General features: G+C 40.7%; 1 protein-coding gene and 1 pseudogene across 2 annotated transcripts in view; both read right to left on the bottom strand.

Annotated features, from left to right (window-relative positions):
• The window catches only part of SAMHD1 (SAM domain and HD domain 1), a 62,795-nt gene that overhangs the window by 10,184 nt on the left and 32,605 nt on the right, over positions 1–20,006 (bottom strand). For both annotated transcript variants that reach the window (XM_014541414.1, XM_014541415.1), the window contains exons 12-13: positions 7,989–8,122; positions 7,023–7,118 (exon numbers count right to left, since the gene is read on the bottom strand). In XM_014541414.1, coding sequence (XP_014396900.1) covers positions 7,023–7,118; positions 7,989–8,122 — 230 coding nt within the window. The remainder of the gene's footprint in view (positions 1–7,022; positions 7,119–7,988; positions 8,123–20,006) is intronic.
• Positions 4,236–6,997, bottom strand: LOC102250328 (annotated as a pseudogene).

Below are 20,006 nucleotides of genomic sequence, written 5' to 3'. Positions count from 1 at the left end.
GGACTTTTCTGGGGGGGGGAAAAGGGGTGTGGGGGGTGCGGGAAGAGACTGGACAAAAATCGTACACCTATGGATGAGGACAGTGTGGGGAGGTAAGGGCAGAGGGTGGGGTGGGAACCAGGTGGAGGGGAGCTATGGAGGGAAAAAAGAGGAACAACTGTAATAATCTGAACAATAAAGATTTTAAAAAAAAGAAAAAGAATGCCAGGCAGAAAAGAAACAGCTCCAGGGCAGAGGACTGAAACTATCTGCTGGGTTTAGTTACATTGAAGCCATTGGTGATCTTGGTGAGAGTAATTTTAGTATAGTGATGGAGACAGAAAAAGGTTTGCAAGTAAATAAGCAATGAAAAAAACGACAACTCTTTAGAAGTTAAGGCTGTTAGGAGACAGGAGAGGCTTCCAGTCAAGATGGCAGAGTAGGTAAACACTGTCTCGCCTCCTCTCATGACAACTTCAAAATTACAACTATAGAACCACCACCTTTGGGAACTGCCTGAAGTCTAGCTGAACAGAAGTCCTATAAGTAAGAATATGTAGAAGAAGCCACATCAAGACTTTTTTAAAAATTAAAAAATATATAATAATAAAGAAGATGCAAAAGAGAAATAAGGTATCTAGGAAAGGTAATGGGAGACAACTAGAGTGTGATGCTTATTTTCTTAAGATAAAAGTCTGTTTAACTGCTAATGGGAAAGTCCGAAAGAGAGGAGAGAATCAATTCCATAAGGTTCCACAGAAGTGCTGAGACAAATGGCCCTATGGCTGCACTACCCGATGTGGTAGCCACGAGCCACACGACTTTTTAGATTTCAAATCATTAATATCGAATACAATAAAACATTTAGTTCTTCAGTTTCAAATGTTCGGTAGCCATGTGTGGCTAGTGACTACCAAAATGGACAGTAGAGATACAGAACATTTCTATCATCGAAAGTTCTATTGGCCCTAGCAGGTTTGGCTCAGTGGACAAAGCATCCGCCTGTGGACTGAAGGGTCCAGGGTTTGATTCTGGTCAAGGACACATGCCCAGGTTGCGGACTCAATACCCAGTAGGGGGCACGCAGGAGACAGCCGATCAATGATTCTCTCCCATCATTGATGTTTCTCTCTCTCTCTCTCTCTCTCCCCCACCCCTTTCTGAAATATATATATTTCTAACAGACAGCCCTGGTCTAGATCACAATTAGAAGGATTACTTTTTATAGGAAGAGAAAACATTTCCCACAGGACCAGAGGGAAGGCTGAACACAGCTGCAGATGGAGGCAGGCTTGCTTATATGGTGATGTGGGTTGAGGGAGTTCCTACCTAATGGCCTATATTTTATATCTGAAATAAGAGCCACGGTGGGGTTAGTCACTGAGGGTAATACAGTTGGGGTTGAGGAGCAGGGTTGGAGGTCTTAGAGGAGTGAAGATCATTTGAAAGTCATTATGGAAACTGGAGAATTGCACTAAGCCTGCCAGAAAGTTCAGGGGGCCTAGCTAAGGTTGGTGACCATGAACTGTCAATTAGATGCAAAGACAGGCAAGGGAGTTGAGGGTAATAGCAGAAAATGACTGAATTAATGGATCACAAAATATGAGTTAGAGTGGAAGATAAAAACAGGTCATTGACAAGCTAGAAGTAAGGAGATAATAAACCGGAGGTCCTGATGAGCTAGGAACGAGCACACAGAATGGGGTTTGCGGACAGAGAAGGAAGGCTGAAATGAATGATTTTTAGAGGGAGGGTATTTTCAAATGTTGGTAAGGTTCAGAGTGTAATATGCTGAGAGTGCTGGCTGAGGTGGAGTGAATGAGGTCACTGAAGATGAGGATGAAGAGATCAGAGTTGGTTGGCCATATGGACTATAAAGTCATTAAGGATAATGGCAGGAACTGGAATAGACACGAAGACTTTAAATCATGCCAAAATCTTCAACAAGAGGACAGTAAGTGGTTTGAGGATGTTAGTCTCAGAGGAACAGGGATCTTGCATAGGAGATATATATATATATATATATATATATTAATCCTCACTAGAGGATATGTTTTCCCATTGATTTTTAGAGAGAGTGGAAAGGAGGGTGGGGGGAGAGAGAGAGAAATACTGATGTGAGAGAACCACATTGATTGGTTGCCTCCCACACACATCTTGACCAGGGCTGGGGATTGAGCCTGCAACTGAGGTCCATGCCCTGACCAGAATCAAACCTATAACTCTTCAGTCCGTGGGCCGACGCTCCAACCACTGAGAAAAACTGACCAGGGATGCTAGGGTCTTGAATGGTAGGTATTAGAGAACATGAGGACTGATGAACAGGAAGGTCTCCTGACCCCGAGGAATGTGTTCTCCTAAACAAACTACAGGAAAACCAGGTTCTCAGGGGACAGCTAGGCTACAACTAAGGCAAAGAGCTATTCAGTCAAGAGGCTGATGTGAGCCCTGATGTTAGGTGTGGCTCAGATGGTTGAACGTTGTCCCATGCACTGAAAGGTCACCAATTCGACTCCTGGTCAGGGCACATACCCAGGTTGCAGATTTGATCCCTGGTGTTGGGGTGTGTGTGGGAGGCAATTGATTGATGTTTCACTCTCACATCGATGTTCTCTCTCTCCCCCCACTCCCGCCCTCCTACTCTCTCTAGAAATCAATGGGAAAATTAACCTCAAGCGAGGATTAACAACAACAAAACAAACACTGGCCATGTGTATGTCATCTCCTATGCATGGCCTCTTTAGGAACCAGTGATTGTACATTCATTAGGAGATTGCACTTTGAGAGAAAAAAACAGATGGGAGGTCAGGGAGTGACTAGGAGTAGTGCACTGTGTTGAGGGTGATAGTCTCCCCAGTAAAGCACTGAGGGCAAGGGCAGACACGTGAGAGTCAGGAAAACATTCTGGAGAGTAAAGTCTGTCAGAGTCTCAGGAAGTCAGGATGTGAGATCCCTTTATTCTGGTGGAACCTCATCTAATGAAACAGGAAACTGCAGCCTGATCTGCAAATCTGAGGCACTTCATCATGCAGCCAAGTGAACAGAGAGTGGATCCAAGGGCAATTCACTCATATTTCTTGGCAAAGAATAGTTATGGAGAGATCGCCCTTCACTCAAAGATGCGTCAACAAGAAAATAACAAATGAGAGCCTTATGAAAAAAATACATAGGGAAGAGAGTCCCGAGATTTCAAAGGAGCTGAACTCTGAAAAGGATTTCCTATGAGAAACAGAAGAAAATATGAGTAAGCCATTTGGCATTCTCATAGGATACAAGAAGACACCATAGCTTCTATGAAAATAGGAGTAAGAAAGTCTTACTTTTTTCCTTTGTGTGTGTAGACAATTTTTAAAATTAATTAGCATGTACTACTATCGTGATCAAGAAACATTAAAAAATCAATATAAAGGGTGTCCCAAAATTCATGCAAGAAGTAATTTTGATAGAAAATACAGGTTTATAATTAAAAATTGTACATTTTTTTATTGATTCATAAAGTATACAGTATAGGGTTATGTATGGAATAGCATCCATAAAAACTGGATTATCATGTCGCAACAGCGAGCACCATTAACTGTTATTGCCTGAGCAGCCGCATTTTCAAAGAAGAATGGTCCGATGATGCCTCCAGCCCAAAATCCGCACCAAACAGTGACACGTTGTGGATGCATTTGTTTCTCAACAATCACTCGTGGATTTTCTGAACCCCAAATGTGACAATTTTGTCGATTAACCAAGCCATCAAGATGAAAACGAGCCTCATCGAAATTCAGCCACATTAATGCAAAACGGTCATGGAAAATTTCAACAAAAGAGTGCGTATGTGCCAGCAAAGCCGTGGAGGCCATTTACCCAATAGCTATTCCATACATAACCCTATACTGTATACTTTATGAATCAAAAAAAAATGTACAATTTTTAATTATAAACCTGTGTTTTCTATCAAAATTACTTCTTGTGTGAATTTTGGGACACCCTTTATTACAATGTTCTACTAATCACCTGACTATAATTACATTAACAATTACAATATTGACAACAGCCCTAGCTGTTTTGGCTCAGAGGATAGAGTGTTGGCCTGCAAACCGAAGGGTCCCGGGTTTGATTCTGGTCAAGGGCACGTGCCTCCGTTGCAGGTTCAATCCCTGGCCCTGGTCAGGGTGCGTGCTGGAGACAACCAACTGATATGTCTCTCCCACTCTCTCTAAAAATCAATGGAAAAGTATCCTCAGGTGAAAATTAACAAAATATATAAAATTTTTAAAAAATAAAGTTGTATCTTTAAAAAAGAAAAAAGAATGCCCAGTTACTTACTATACAGCATCTCAACTTTTAAACTGCTATTGAATTTGCTACAAATTAGGGCCCTTCCATATTTTGTGTGGAACAATGCTAAATCTATGCTCAAAGTTGGTTTAATCAACTGTTTCAATGGTGGGCCCAGAGGAGGCACCACCATGTGGAAAGACTCCACCCCAGGGAAGCCCCTAGGCATTGCTCCTGGCAGGCCTCCTGCACTCTGGTACAAGTTGGTAATGATGGGGTTGCAGACTTTTTTCAATAATTTCTGTTAATGTTCAAATTCTTCCATTTCTGCAGTTTGGTTCTTATCAAGCCATTTGATGATTTCATTGCACTTGTCAAGAATCTTCTGTTTGTCCTCACCATTGATCTTGCCTTGAAATTTTTCATCTTCAACAGTTATTTTATTGTTGAATGAATAGGTTTCAAGTGAATTCTTGGAAGACACTTTGTCCTGCTGCTTCTCATCTTCAGCTTTGTACTTCTCAGCTTCCTGGACCATGCGCTCATTGTCTTCCTTGCTCAGACAACCCTTGTCATTAGTGGTGGTAATCTTGTTCTCTTTTCCTGCACTCTTATTCACAGCAGAGACACTGAGGATGCCATTGGCATCGATATCAAAAGTAGCCCAACTGGTTTGGCTCAGTGGTTGAGCGTCAACCTATGAACCAGGAGGTCACAGTTTGATTCCTGATCAGGACACATGCCCAGGTTATGGACTCCATCTCTACCTAACTGGATGTCCCCAGTTGTAGATCTGATCTCAAAGATTCCATCTTCAATTTTGAGAATTGACACATTGAAAGTGCCACCTCTCAATTTAAAGATCAGCATGTTTCTTTCAGCTCCAACCTTTCTGCCTAAGCCATAGCAAGGAGGCAGCCAATCAATGATTTTTCTCTCATCATTGATGTTTCTATCTTTCTCCCTCTCCCTTCCTCTGAAATCAATTTTAAAAATGTACTTTAAAAAAAATATCAATGCCTAACCAGTTTGGCTCAGTGGATAGAGCATCGGCCTGCGGACTCAAGAGTCCCAGGTTCGATTCCGGTCAAGGGCATATACCTTGGTTGTGGGCACATTCCCAGTAGAAGGTATGCAGGAGGCAGCTCATCGATGTTTCTCTCTCATCGATGTTTCCAACTCTCCATCCCTCTACTTCCTCTCTGCAAAAAATAAAATAAAATAAAAAAAGTAATATATATATATATATCTCAAAAGTGACTTCAATCTGAGGAACACGATGAGGTGCAGGAGGTATGTCTGAGTTCAAACTTGCTAAGCAAGTTGTTATCCTTGATCACGGCACACTCACCTTCATAAACCTGAATGAGCACACCAGGCTGGTTGTCAGAGTAGATAGTGAAGGTCTGTGTCTGCTTGGTAGGAATGGTAATATTGTGCTTGATGAGGTCATGACTCCACCAGCAGTCTCAATGCCAAGGGAAAAAGGAATGACATCCAACAGCAGTAAATCTTGAACATTTTCAGATTGTCTCCAGAGAGGATGGCTGCCTAGATAGTTACACCATAAGCACCAGCCTCATCGGGGTTGATGCTCTTATTCAACTCTTTTCTACTGAAGAAGTCCTGTAGGAGTTTCTGAATCTTGGGAATATGGGTAAAATCATCCACCAGGACAATATCACAGATCTGGGACTTGTCAAGCTTGGCATCCTGAAGGGCTTTCTCTACAGGGTCTAGGGTGCTGTGAAGAAGGTCAGTATTCAAGTGTTCAAATTGGACATGGGTGATAGAGATATAGGAGTTGATTCCTTCATAAAGTGAATCAATCTCGATACTGGCCTGGGTGCTGGAAGAGAGTATGCTTAGCACGTTCCCAAGCAGTACGAAGGCGACAGAAAGCCCCCTTGTTCTCACTGATAGCCTTCTTATGCTTGCACTTGAACTCTTCAATGAAGTGGCTGACCATTCAGTTGTCAAGTCTTCTCCACCTAAGTGGGTGTCCCCAGCTGTAGATTTGACCTCAAAGATTCCATGTTTAATTGTAAGAATTGACACATCGAAAGTGCCACCTCCCAATTTTAAGATCAGCGTGTTTCTTTCAGCTCCAACCTTTCTGTCTAAGCTACAAACAATAGCAGTAACAGTTGGCTCATTGATGATTCTAAGTACATTGAGACCAGCAATAGTTCCAGCACCATTGGTAGCCTGATTCAGAGAGTCATTGAATTAAGCAGGTACTGTAACAACAGCATAGATAACAGTCTTCCCAAGGTAGGCTTCCGCGATTTCCTTCATCTTCTGGATAGAAACTTTTTGTCTCTCTCATGTATTCTACTTGGACCTTGGGCCTGCCAGCATCATTCTCCACCATGAAGGGCCAATGTTTCATGTCAGATTGGACAACAGCATCATCAAATCTACATCCAATCAGGGGCTTGACATCAAAAACTGTGTTGGTAGGATTCATTGCAACTTAATTCTTCGCAGCATCACTGATCGTTTGGTGTCAATAAAGGCAACATAACGTGGGGTGGTTGGTTTCCTTGATCATTGGCAATTATTTCCAATTTTCTGTGCTGGAAGACACCCCTACAAGAGTAGGTGATGCCAAAATCAATACCAACTGCAGGTCCCTTAGACATGGTTGCTTGAGTGTATGCATGGCTTACAAAGACCTGATCAGAACGGCTGCCCCCTGCGTTTAATGGGGAGAGGAGGATCTTTATTCTTTTAAAAAATTCTTTATTTAGCATATTATCAGGTGAACTACTTACATCCACTATAAAATCTTCAGCCTGCAGTTCAACTTCTAGAGTAATTACATCAGGTTTGGCCTTGGCAAGTTCTTCTCGAAACTTTTCACGGTCTTCCTAGAAAAGACAAGACTCCCCATGTTAGAACTCCAGTTCTTCACCATTAAGTCCTTGTGCCATGAATAGTTTCTCTCTTTGAAAATGGCATTTTAGCACCATGTGACCAGTGCCTAGTGAATTGGACAACACGGTTCTATACTTTCCTTCTTTCAGTCATAATTTTCCCATCTCTAACTAAACTTACAGAAAATAGTGTATTACAAAATAGTGCTATGTAAGGACCCTTTTTGTCTAATTATCTACTAATTTGGACCATGCAGGAAACATTATAAATATGCTTATACCATCCTTTAATCAAATCATAGTAGTTTTTATAACAGGATTTTCACATTAAAAAAAAATCTGGCATTAACCTATTAGAAAAACCAGAGGCACCCAAGGAAGTATTAAAAGCAGGGTGTGGTTATCATGGTTCGTGTTATTCATTTTTTGGTGAAAAGCAAAGTCTTCAACATGCAGGAGAGGAAAATAGATATATAAACTAAAAAAGATAGGCATGTGCCATTGGGGAGAAACTGTGAAAGAAGTAAAGTAGTAGCAGGTCCTTAGAGTTTCAGTGAAGCTCATGGAGATTCCTTATTTTGAGGGTCCCTTTCACTTACAGGATGACAGAGTAAATTAGACTTGGCTTTGAATCCTGACTCACTACCTGTGCTTCCATAGGCAAGTTATTTAATCTCTTCCCAAGCCTCAGTTTCTTCATCTACAGGACAGACCTAAGAACAGTGTTGACGTAAATGAGATTAAATGAGAATAAATGTAAAGGGCTTAAGAACAGAATCATGGTATTGTGATAGGTTAATGGTTTTCCTCATGGAAGAAAGAGGACCTTTCACTAATGGGAAGAGGCTTGACAACTCAACTTACCTTTGTAATTCTTTTCTTTGGCTGAGTCTGACCCACATACTTATATAGATTACGGCGTTGAATTTTTTCTAAAATCTCTCGTGCAGCAGCCAATTTGGGATCAGCAGAGTGTAAAATCTCCAGAAAAATGTTATCTGCCAATTTGATGAAATTTCAGTTACATTAAAATGAAAAAAACACACAAGATTTATAAAGACTCATATCTTGCTGTACCTCTGAAGTGATTTTGAGCAGTTTAGAAGTGTAGGCACACTATGATTATAACAATGTAAAAACATCTTTTTAAATATTTTTATTGATTTCAAAGAGGAAGGGAGAGGAAGAGAAATATCAATGACGAGAATCATTGATCGCTGCCTCCTGCATGTCCCCTACTGGGGATCAAGCCCGCAACCTGGGCATGTGCCCCAATCAGGAATCGAACTCTGACCTCCTGGTTCATAGACCAATGCTCATCCACTGAGCCACATGGGCCAGGGGAAAAAATATTTTTAAGACTTAAATGAAAAAAACCTTTGTAAAAACATTCTCGTCAATGTCTTGAATTTGCTTCAAGGTAATCTAGTGAGTGGGAAAGGGTAGTTATGAAACAAGACTGCACTGGAGTTGATGATTTGAGGCTGGGTTATGTGTACATAGGGTTATATTAATTTGTTATGTTTTGTTTAAAAAGAATGATACTTAAGGAATTACAAAATTATGTCTGAAATCTGCTTCAAAATGGTCCAGTGTTTGATGGGAGTGAAGGGATGAAGCAAAATTGTTATGCTGACAATTGTTAAAGCTAAGTGATGTAAATTTCTTGAATAAAATTTTTTAAAGTTCTATCCCATGATAAAAGTAGAAGGTAGTTTCTTTTTATTACAACTTTTAAAACAATGTTTTTATTGATTTTTAGAGAGAGAGGAAGGGAGAGATCAAAACATCGATAAGAGAGAAACATCATCTGCCCTGGCCAGTTTGGCTCAGTGGATAGAGAGTCAGCCTTCGGACTGAAGGGTGCCAGGTTCTATTCTGGTCAAGGGCACATGCCTGGGTTGCGAGCTCAATCCCCCAGTGGGGGGTGTGCAGGAGGCAGCCAATCAACGATTCTCTCTCATCAATGATGTTTCTCTCACTCCCTCTCCCTTCTTCTCTGAAATCAATAAAAATAATATTTTTAAAAATCATTAAAAAAGAGAGAGAAACATCATTGACCGGCTGCCTCCTACATGCCCCCCCACTAGGGATTGAGCCCAAAACCTGGGCATGTGCCCTGACGGAATCAAATCAGCAACCTCTTGGACCCATCATGACACTGTCTACATAAGGCCATCCCACAAAGACTGAGATGCATAACAGATCTACCTAATACAAAGAAACAAATACAAAGAGACAGCTAAAATGGGGAGACAAAGAAACAACCCCTAAATGAGAAAAAAGAAGGAAGCTCTAGAAAAAGAAGTAAATGAAATGGAGACAAGCAACCTGTCAGACATAGAATTCAAAGCAATGGCTATAAAGATGTTTAAGAAACTTAGTGCAAGTCACAACAGCATGAAAAGGAAAACAGAGGCCATGAACAAGAACCAGAAAGAAATGAAAAATGATATATCTGACATCAAGAACACACTGGAAGGTAATAAAAGTAGACTGGATAAAGCAGATGGTTGCATGAAGTGACTGGAAGACAAGGTAGAAATACCTAATTAGAGCAGCAAATAGAAAAAGATAGCTTAAGAGAGCTCTGGAACAACATGAAACATAACAACATTGCATTATAGTAATACCAGAAGAGGATGAGGGTGAGCAAGGAACAGAGAACCTGTTTAAAGAAATAATGACAGAAAACTTCCCCAACCTGGTGAGGGAAAATGTCACACAAATTCAGGAGGCACAGGAAGTCCCAATCAAAATGAACCCAAAGAGACCCATACTTAAGACACATCATGATTAAAATGGCAAACGTTAATGATAAAGAAAGAATCTTAAAGGCAGCAAGAGAGAGACAGAAAATTACCTACAAAGGAGTTCCCATTAGAATGTTGGTTGACTTCTCAACAGAAACACTTCAGGACAGAAGGAAGTGGCATGAAGTACTCAAAGTAATGAAAAACAAGGGCCCAAATCCAAGACCACTGTATCCAGTAAATCTATCATTTAAAATTGAAGGTGAAATAAAAAGCTTTCCAGACAGCCCTAACCGTTTTGCTCAGTGGATTGAACGTTGACCTGCAGACTGAAGGGTCCGGGGTTTGATTCCAGTCAAGGGCATGTACCTTGGTTGTGGGCGCAATCCCCAGTAGGGGGCATGCAGGAGGCAACTGATTGGTGTTTCTTTCTCATCAATGCTTCTAACCTCTCTCTTCCTCTCTGTAAAAAAAACAAAAACTTTCCAGACAAAAAAAAGTTTAGGGAGTACATTAGCACCAAACCAGCAATGCAAGAAATGTTAATGGGACTGCTTTAAGAAAAAGAAAAGGCCCAGCCAGCGTTTCTCAGTGGTTGGGCATCGAGCTATGAACCAGGAGGTCATAGTTCCGATTCCCAGTCAGGGCACATGCCTGGGTTGCAGGCTTCATCCCCAGTAGGGGGCGTGCAGGAGGCATGTAATCAATGATTGTTTCTCATCATTGATGTGATGAGAAACATAATATTAAAGGGATTGATGTTTCTATCTCTCTCCTTCTCCCTTCCTCTCTAAAATCAATAAAAATATATTTTTTAAGAAAAGGAGAGACAGAGGATGACAGGCATAAAGAAAATAAAATGGCAATAAATAAATACCTATGAATAATAACCTTAAATGTAAATGGATTAAATGCTTCAATCAAAAGACATAGGGTGACTGAATAGATAAGAAGTCATGACCCATATATATGCTATCTACAAGAGACCCACCTCAGAACAAAAGATAAACATAGACTGAGAGTGAAGGGATGGAAAATATATATTCCATGCAAATGGAAAGGGACAAAAGCTAGGGTAGCAATACTCATATCTGACAAAATAGACTTCAAAACAAAGGCCATAATAGGAGACAAAGAAGACCACTTCATAATATTAAAGGGATTGTAAACACATATGCACCCAATATAGAAGCACCCAAGAATATAAAAAAATCTTGATGGACTTTAAAGGAGAGATTGACAGCAATACAATAACAGCAGGGGACTTTAACACCCCACTGACATTACTGGTTAAATCTTCCAGACAAAAAGTTAACAATGAAACAGAGGCCTTAAATGACAAAGTAGGTCTAACCAATATTTATAGAACATTTCACTCCAAAGCAACAGAATATACATTCTTCTCGAGTGCACATGGAACATTCTCAAAGATAAACCACATATTAGGGCACAAAACAAGTCTATACAAATTTAACAAGATTGATATAATACCAAGCATCTTCTCGGATCACAATGGCATGAAGTTAGAAATTAACTACAATTAAAAAAAAAACACACTCAAATACATGGAGGCTAAATAGCATATTATTAAACAATGAATGGGTTACCAATGAGATCAAGCAAGAAATTAAAAACTTCCTGGAAACAAATGAAAATGAATACACAACCACCCAAAACCTACAGGACACAGTGAAAGCAGTCTCGAGAGCACTACAGGCCCACCTCAAGAAAAAGGACTAATAAATTATCTAAGCCTACAACTAAATGAATTAGAAAGAGAATAGCAAGAAAAGCCCAGAGGAAGTAGAAGGAAGGAAATAAAAAAGATCAAAGCAGAAATAAATGACATAGAGACTAAAAAAAACCAAAACAAAACAGTACAGAATGAGGCTCTTGGGATGGTGGTGGGAAGATGGTGACCCTCAGGGACAGACTGGGGGCCGGGGAGGGAGAGGGGAGCATGAGCAGCCCGGGCAGCTCAGGAGTGGAGGCGGTGCTTTCCTCCAATCTGCCATCCCCATCCCCACCATCCCCGCCCCATGGTGCCCTCACGGACCCACTCTTTTGCTTGTAAAGGTGAGCCAAGGGAAAGTAGACACGCGGAGGTTTTATGCCTGCTCGGCCTGTCGAGATAGAAAAGATTGTAATTTTTTTCAATGGGAAGATGAAAAGTTGTCAGGTGCTAGATTTACTGGCCAAGAAGCTCATAACCAAAGATGTCAGCCTCCTCTCTCCCGAATGCAGTGTGTGCAAAGGTATTTGAAGTTCATTGAGTTGCCATTGTGTCAGAGAAAGTTTTGTCAAAGATGTCAGCAGTTGCTCCTGCCAGATGACTAGGAGAAGCATCGTGAGCACCAGGTCATGGGTGATATTTCTGTCACCCAGTTAAAAAGGCCCAGTCAGCTCCTTTCTCCGTTGGAAAACAAGAAGACAAATGCGCAGTATTTGTTTGCTGATAGGAGCTGTCAGTTCTTGATAGACCTACTTTCTACCCTTGGGTTCAGAAGAGTGCTGTGTGTTGGAACACCGAGGTTGCATGAGCTGATCTGGTTGAAAGCATCAGGTGACAAGAAGCCTAACATTAAAAGCCTTTTATTGGATATTGATTTTCGGTATTCGCAGTTTTATATGGAAGATAGCTTTTGCCATTGTAACATGTTTAACCATCACTTCTTTGGTGGAGAGGCTGCCCTTGAAGTATGCAGAACATTTTTTACAGGAAGATAAAGGTGAAGGAGTCATTATGGTGACAGACCCTCCTTTTGGTGGCTTCGTTGAACCTCTGGCTGTTATATTCAAGAAGTTAATTGCTATGTGGAAAAAAGGTCAAAGTCAAGATAACAATCACAAAGAACTACCTATTTTCTGGATTTTTCCCTGTTTTTTTTGAATCCCGAATTTGTCAGCTTTTTCCAAGCTTTCACATGCTGGATCATCAGGTAGATTATGATAATCATGCACTTCATAAACATGGAAAGACAGGTCGGAAAGTCACCTGTGCGTATTTTCACCAATATTCAACCCAACAAAATAATCCTTCCTGTGGAAGATGGGTATAGGTTTTGCCCTCTGTGTCAACGATATGTTTTTCTAGAGAATCAACACTGTGAGCACTGTAATTCATGCACATCCAAGGATGGCAGGAAATGGAACCATTGATTTCTCTGCAAAAAGTGTGTAAAGCCTTCCTGGAACCACTGTAGCATTTGCAATCACTGTGCTCTTCCCGGTCATTGTTGCGAGGGCCCTAGAGACGGCTGCTTCATTTGCGGTGAATTAGATCACAAACGTAGTACTTGTCCTAACATCTCTGCAGCTACGAAAGTTAGCAAAACTGTCAGAAAGCAGAAGCAAAGAAAAAGTGATAAGATGAAAATGGACACCACTAAAGGACAAGCCATGAATCATACATCTGTTACAAGGAAGAAGAAAAGGAGGGAAAGAGCCCTCAATATCTTTGCTCTTAAATGTCCAGTGACTTGAGAATAAGAAAGATTTATAGTCCAACCTTTGATGCCATTTTCTGAAAGTGTCATGCTGGACTTAAATTCTGTCACTGTCAAAGGTATGCACCTTTCTAAGCTAGATAATAGGCAGGTGGTATTTGCTGGTTTATAGACCCCTCAGCGGTGTCTCTGGAGACCTGGTGAGTTGTTCCATCTTAGCTGGTTTACTAGCTCTGTCTCTCTGTGTCTTTTTTCTCTTTAACTCCCTTCCAATCATATTATTTTAGCCTCTTTTATCTGAAAAGTATGTATACAGCATTCTTTTGCAGAGTCAGAAGAAAATGAAAATCTGAGGTTTTGTTTACATTACATAAGAATACGTTAATTAAGATAAATGTTTTAAATTAATGTTAAAATATTGTACAATGGCCGAACCGGTTTGGCTCAGTGGATAGAGCGTCGGCCTACGGACTCAAGGGTCCCGGGTTCAATTCCGGTCAAGGGCATGTACCTGGTTGCGGGCACATCCCCAGTGGGGGGCGTGCAGGAGGCAGCTGATCGATCTCTCTCATCGATGTTTCTGACTCTCTATCCCTCTCCCTTCTTCTCTGTAAAAAATCAATAAAATATATTAAAAAAAAATATTGTACAATGGCTTAAACCCCACTTGTAAAAAGAAGTACAATGTACAGTTTTTTCAGACATAATCTGAAAATGATGGAAAGAATTTTGACAAAGGCATTTAAAGATATAAAGATTATAATTATGGTTACATTATTATTAGATATTTATTTTTAAGTAAAAAAAAAAAAGTACAAAAGATAAATAAATCTAAGAGCTTGTTCTTTGAAAAGATAAACAAGATTGATAAACCCCTAGCCAGACTCATCAAGAAACAGAGACAGAGGACCCAAATAAATAAAATCAGAAAAGAAAGAGGCCATAAAACAATGGACACCACAGAAATACAAAGAATTATAAGAAAATACTATGAACAACTATATGCCAACAAACTGGACAACCTGGGCAAAATGGACAAATTCCTAGAAACATATGATCTTCTAAAACTCAATCAGGAAAAATCAGAAAACCTGAGTAGGCCAATAACAACTGATGAAATAGAAGCAGTAATTAAAAAACTCCCAGCAAACAAAAGTCCTGGACTGGATGGATTTAGAAGTAAATTTTACCAAACATTCAGGGAAGAACTAACACCTATCCTCCTCAAATTATTACAAAAAATTCAAGAGGAAGGAACATTTCTCCAAGCTCTTTTTACAAAGCCAGCATTATCCTAATTCTAAAACCAGATAAAGACACTACAAAGAAAGAAAATTATAAGCCAATATCCCTGATGAACATAGATGCTAAAATCCTCAACAAAATATTAGCAAATCAAATCCAGCAACATATTAAAAAGATCATACACCATTTATTCCAGAGATGCAAGGCTGGTATAATAGTTGCAAATCAATAAATGTGATACATCAAATTGAAAGATAAAAACCCCATGATCATATCAATAGATGCAAAAAAAAAAGCATGACAAAATCCAGCACCCTTTTTTGATAAAAACTCTCAGTAAAGTGAAAATAGAGGGATCATACTTCAACATAATAAAGGCCATATATGATAAACCTACAGCCAACATAACACTCAATGGGCAAAAACTAAAAGCATTTCCCTTAAGAACAGGAACAAGACAAGGATGTCTGCTTTCATTACTCTTGTTCAACACTAGAGGCCCAGTGCATGAAAATTCATGCACTGGAGGGGAGGTACCTCAGCCTGGCTTGCCTCCTCTCACAGTCTGGGAGCCCTCAGGGGTAGGAGGCAACCCGGTGATCAGGGGAAGGCGACGCCCCATCACACCTCTGCTGCTGCCACTTCTGGCAGCACAAGCCTTGGCTGGCCCTGGTTACCTGAGCCACGGGCAGCCCTGGGCGGCTGGGAAGCTACCATCTGAGGCTTGCCTGCGCCTTGGGCCAGCCCTGGGCGGCTGGGCAGCCACCATCCAAGGCTTGCCTGTGCCTCAGGCAGGCCCTGGGCAGCTGGGGGCTGAGGGGACTGGGGGTATCCAGAGGCAGGCACACAGAGCAGCCGGGCCCACCTGGGGGTGGACCTGGCCTTGCTGCATGCCTGCCGTCCCAGCGGGGCTGAAGGGACTGGGTGCCGCCATCTTGTGGCTGTGGGCGCTGCCATCTTTGAGGGTGGGGCAGTCAATTAGCTTATTCCCTCCTTATTGGCTGTGGGCGTTGCCATCTTTGAGCGCAGGGCAGTCAAGTAGCATATTCCCTCCTTATTGGCTGTGGGCGCCGCCATCTTTGAGGGTGGGGCAGTCAATTAGCATATTTCCTCCTATTGGCTGTGGGCGTCGCCATCTTTGCGATGGCATGTGGGTCATTTAGCATATTTTCTCTTTATTAGATAGGATAGTACTGGAAGTCCTAGCCACAGCAATCAGACAAGAAGAAAAGATAAAAAGCAACCAAATTGGAAAGGAGGAAATAAAACTGTCATTATTTGCAGATGACATGATATTGTACATAGAAAACCCTAAAGACTCCACCAAAAAACTATTAGACTTAATAAATGAATTCGACAAGGTAGCAGGATACAAAATCAACATCTAGAAATAAATGTCATTTTTATACACCAATAATAAACTCTCAGAAAGAGAAAATGTTAAAAAAAAATCACATTTACCATTGCGACAAAAAAATAATGATACCTAAGAATAAACTTAACTAAGGAGGTAAAAGACCTGTACTTGGAAAACTATAGGACATTGAAAAAAGATATAGAGGAAAATATATTATATATGTGTTTTCCGATGGTCTTAGGCGACCCCTGTGAAAGGGTCCTTCGACCCCCAAAGGGGTCGCAACCCACAGGTTGAGAACCGCTGGGATAGAGTGTCAGCCTGTGGACTGAAGGGTCCCAGGTTTGATTCTAGTTTGCGGGCACATACCCAGTAGGGGGTGTGCAGTAGGCAGCTGATCGATGTTTCTCTCTTATCGATGTTTCTAACTCTCTATCCCTCTCCCTTCCTCTCTGTAAAAAAATCAATAAAATATATTTTAAAAAAATACCAATGACATACTTCACAGAGCTAGAACAACTACTCCAAAAATTTATATGGAACCATAAAAGACCCCGAATAGCTGCAGCAATCTTGAGAAAGAAGAACGAAGTAGGAGGGATCACAATACCGGCTATCAAACTATTCTACAAAGCCATTATAACCAAAACAGCCTGATACTGGCACAAGAATAGGCAGATAGACCAATGGATCAGAACAGAGACTCCAGAAATTGACCAACACCTTTATTGTCAATTAACATTTGACAAAGGAGGCAAGAATATACAATGGTGTAAAAGATAGTCTCTTCAACAAATGGTGCTGGGAAAACTGGACAGACACATGCAAAAAGATAAAATTAGACCACCAACTTACACCATATACAAGGATAAACTCAAGATGGATAACAGACTTAAATGTAAGGTATGAAACCATAAAATCTTAGAGGAGAACATAGGCAGTAAAATCTCAGACATCTCACGTAGCCATCTGTTTACAGACACATTTCCTAGGGCAAAGGAAACTAAGGAGAAACTAAACAAATAGAATTACATCAAAATAAGAAGCTTCTGCACAACAAAAGAAACCACCATCAAAATGAAAAGGGAACCCACTCTATGGGAGAACATATTTGCCAATGATGCATCTGATAAGGGATTAATATCCAAAATATATAAAGTTCTCATACAACTCAACAAAAGGAAGACAAAAAATCCAATTAAAAAAGTGAGCAGAAGACCTGAATAGACATTTCTCCAAAGAGGACATAAAAATGGTCAAGAGACATATGAAAAAATGCTCAGTCACTTATCATTAGAGAAATGTAAATTAAAACCACAATGAGGTATCACCTTACACTAATCAGAATGGCTATCATCAAAAAATCAACAGACAACAAGTGCTGGCGAGGATGTGGAGAAAAGGGAACACTAGTCCACTGCTGGTGGGAATGCAGACTGGTGCAGCCACTATGAAAAACAATATGGAGTTTCCTCAAAAAATAAAAAATGGAACTTCCATTTGACCTAGCAATCCCACTACTGGGAATATATCCTAAACCCCCCAAAACACCAATCAGAAAGAATATATGCACCCCTATGTTCATAGCAGCATTATTTATAATAGCTAAGATTTGGAAACAGCCCCAAGTGTCCACCAATAGAAGAATGGATAAAAAAGCTATAGGACATTTACACTATGGAATACTATGCAGCTGTAAAAAAGAGGGATCTCTTACCCTTTGAGACAGCATGGATGGACCTAGAAAATATTATGCTAAGTGAAATAAGCCAATATGAGAAAGACAAATATCACATGATATCACTTATTTGTGGAATCTAATGAACAAAATGAATTGACCAACAAAATAAGACCTGAAGCATGGAGGCATGGAACAGACTGACATACCTCGATGTGGGGTGTGGGGGACGAGAAGACATAAACCAAAGAACTTATATATGCATAGCCCATGGACACGGGCAATAGGGTAGTGAAGACCTGGGGGGTGGGTAGAAGCTGGGAGGAGGGATGTAAAGGGGACAGGGAAATGAGAGATACTCGTAATACTACCAAAAATAAAAAATACATTAAGAAATAAATAAAGTTATTATTGATAAAAAAAATTAAAATGAAACAAAGCATCACCTGCTTCATTATGAACAAAAGTTAAAAATATCCCCAGGTTGTTCAATTGTTTCATAATCTCTTCTTTTATTCCTATCAATATAACAAAGGAAGACTAATTTACCTACTATAATGTTATTAAAACAAAACATAGAAACAATTTAGATATATATTATTCTCTGTAACTGTATCTTCAATCCAGCCTAGATTAATTAACAATCAAGAAGCAAACTCGTCACATTATAAACCTTAAATATTGATATACACAGTGTTCTCAGTATAAAAATACATTTAATATGGGGAATCACTATTTTACTTCTAAATTTTGATTGTTATGATTGGAAAATGACTAAAAAGTTATAAGTGTCAGAGGAACCCTATGAATTGAACTATGTGTGTATTTTTAAAGAACAACATATATTTTTTTGAATTAAATTTTTTCTATATTCTGTTTCTTTGAATTATATTTATTGAAATGTAGGGTAAATCTACCAAATTCAATAATAAAAATTTGGGCTTATAGGACAACCAAGATGGCAGCATAGGTAAACACCTGAACTTGCAGCCGGGTACAACCACATTAAAACTACAACTAAAAGACAAAACGAATAGCATCCAGAACCACGGGAAGGCTGGCTGAGTGGAAATTCTACAACTAGAAGGAATGAGAAAAGCACATTGAGTCCAGCAGGAAGTGGAAGTGTGGAGGCACGGAGGCACGCGTGAAAGGGGCTGGCAGCGGGGTACAGTTGTTGTCCCTTTCAACTGGGAGGGAGATACGAGCTCCCGACTGCTCTGAAATCCAGTTCTGGGCGAGAATCTGGGGACCCAGACTCATAAAGAGAGAAACTGTACTGTCTCGCATCGGGCGGAAGATGAGAGCGGCTTTCTCGCAGAGGTGCTTGCAGCGTCCATTGTTCCTGCACAGGGCAGAGGGACTTAGAGACCCAGGGACTTATCGGGGGAGGGCCAATGGCAACCATTGCTGTTTACACTGCCCCTCGACTCCCTGAGACCACGCCCCACCCAATTTACAACCCCACCCAAGCTGCGGGCAGAGACTTTTGCATACTAATGGCCTGGCCTTTTCCCACCTAAAAACCTGTCAAACTGCAGCTGGGTCAGAGAAACCCAGAGTTCAAAAGGCCTAAGGCTCATCAGCAGCCTGTATTACTTCACAGCTGCACCCCATCTAGGCATCTCCAAACCCCAAACAAAGAAGAGGAATCTGCAGATCTCTCTGTAGCTCCTGCTGGGTAGCCTCAGGCAGTGTGTGACTTTGCACCCCCTTGGAGATCCAAAAGCCAGTCTACCCAGTGGTCAGAGTGAGACCATCCAGATTACAACTCTTCACATCCATAAGAGACACACTCAGGGCAGACTCAGTGAGCGGCGCCAAAGCCCCACTGAAGCAAGTCCTGCTCCATAAGGGTGTCTCCAGCACAGAAGTTCTCCCATTGTAGACACAACTAGTCCTCACAGCCAATTGACCTGGAGGTCAATTCCTCCCAGTGATACCAACAACAATCAAGGCTTAACTACAACAAGACTGTGCACACAGCCCACAAAGGGGTTCACCAAGAGTGTCCACCTCTGGTAATTAGGGAGGCTGAGCCACTGGGCCCTATAGGACACCTAGCACAGAAAGCCACTCTATCAACACAGGGAAGCAACCAAAATGCGGAGACAAAGAAACAGGTCACAACTGAAAGAAATCGAGGAAAGCAAACTACTGGATATAGAGTTCAAAACCACAGTTATAAGGCTATTCAAGAATCTTCAAGAAACCTCCAAGAAATATAGTGACACCCTCAAGGATATGAAAAAGGACCAATTAGAAATTAAGCATACACTGACTAAAATAAAGAATAATATACAGAGATCCAACAGCAGACTAGAGGATCCCAAGAATCAAGTCAAAGATTTGAAATATGAAGAAGCAATAAAACACCCAACCAGAAAAGCAAAAGGAAAAAAG

The sequence above is a fragment of the Myotis brandtii genome, unplaced genomic scaffold, assembly GCF_000412655.1.
Source record: "Myotis brandtii unplaced genomic scaffold, ASM41265v1 scaffold27, whole genome shotgun sequence".
Taxonomy (NCBI): Eukaryota; Metazoa; Chordata; class Mammalia; order Chiroptera; family Vespertilionidae; genus Myotis; species Myotis brandtii.
This window is presented reverse-complemented; position numbering and strand designations above follow the sequence as displayed.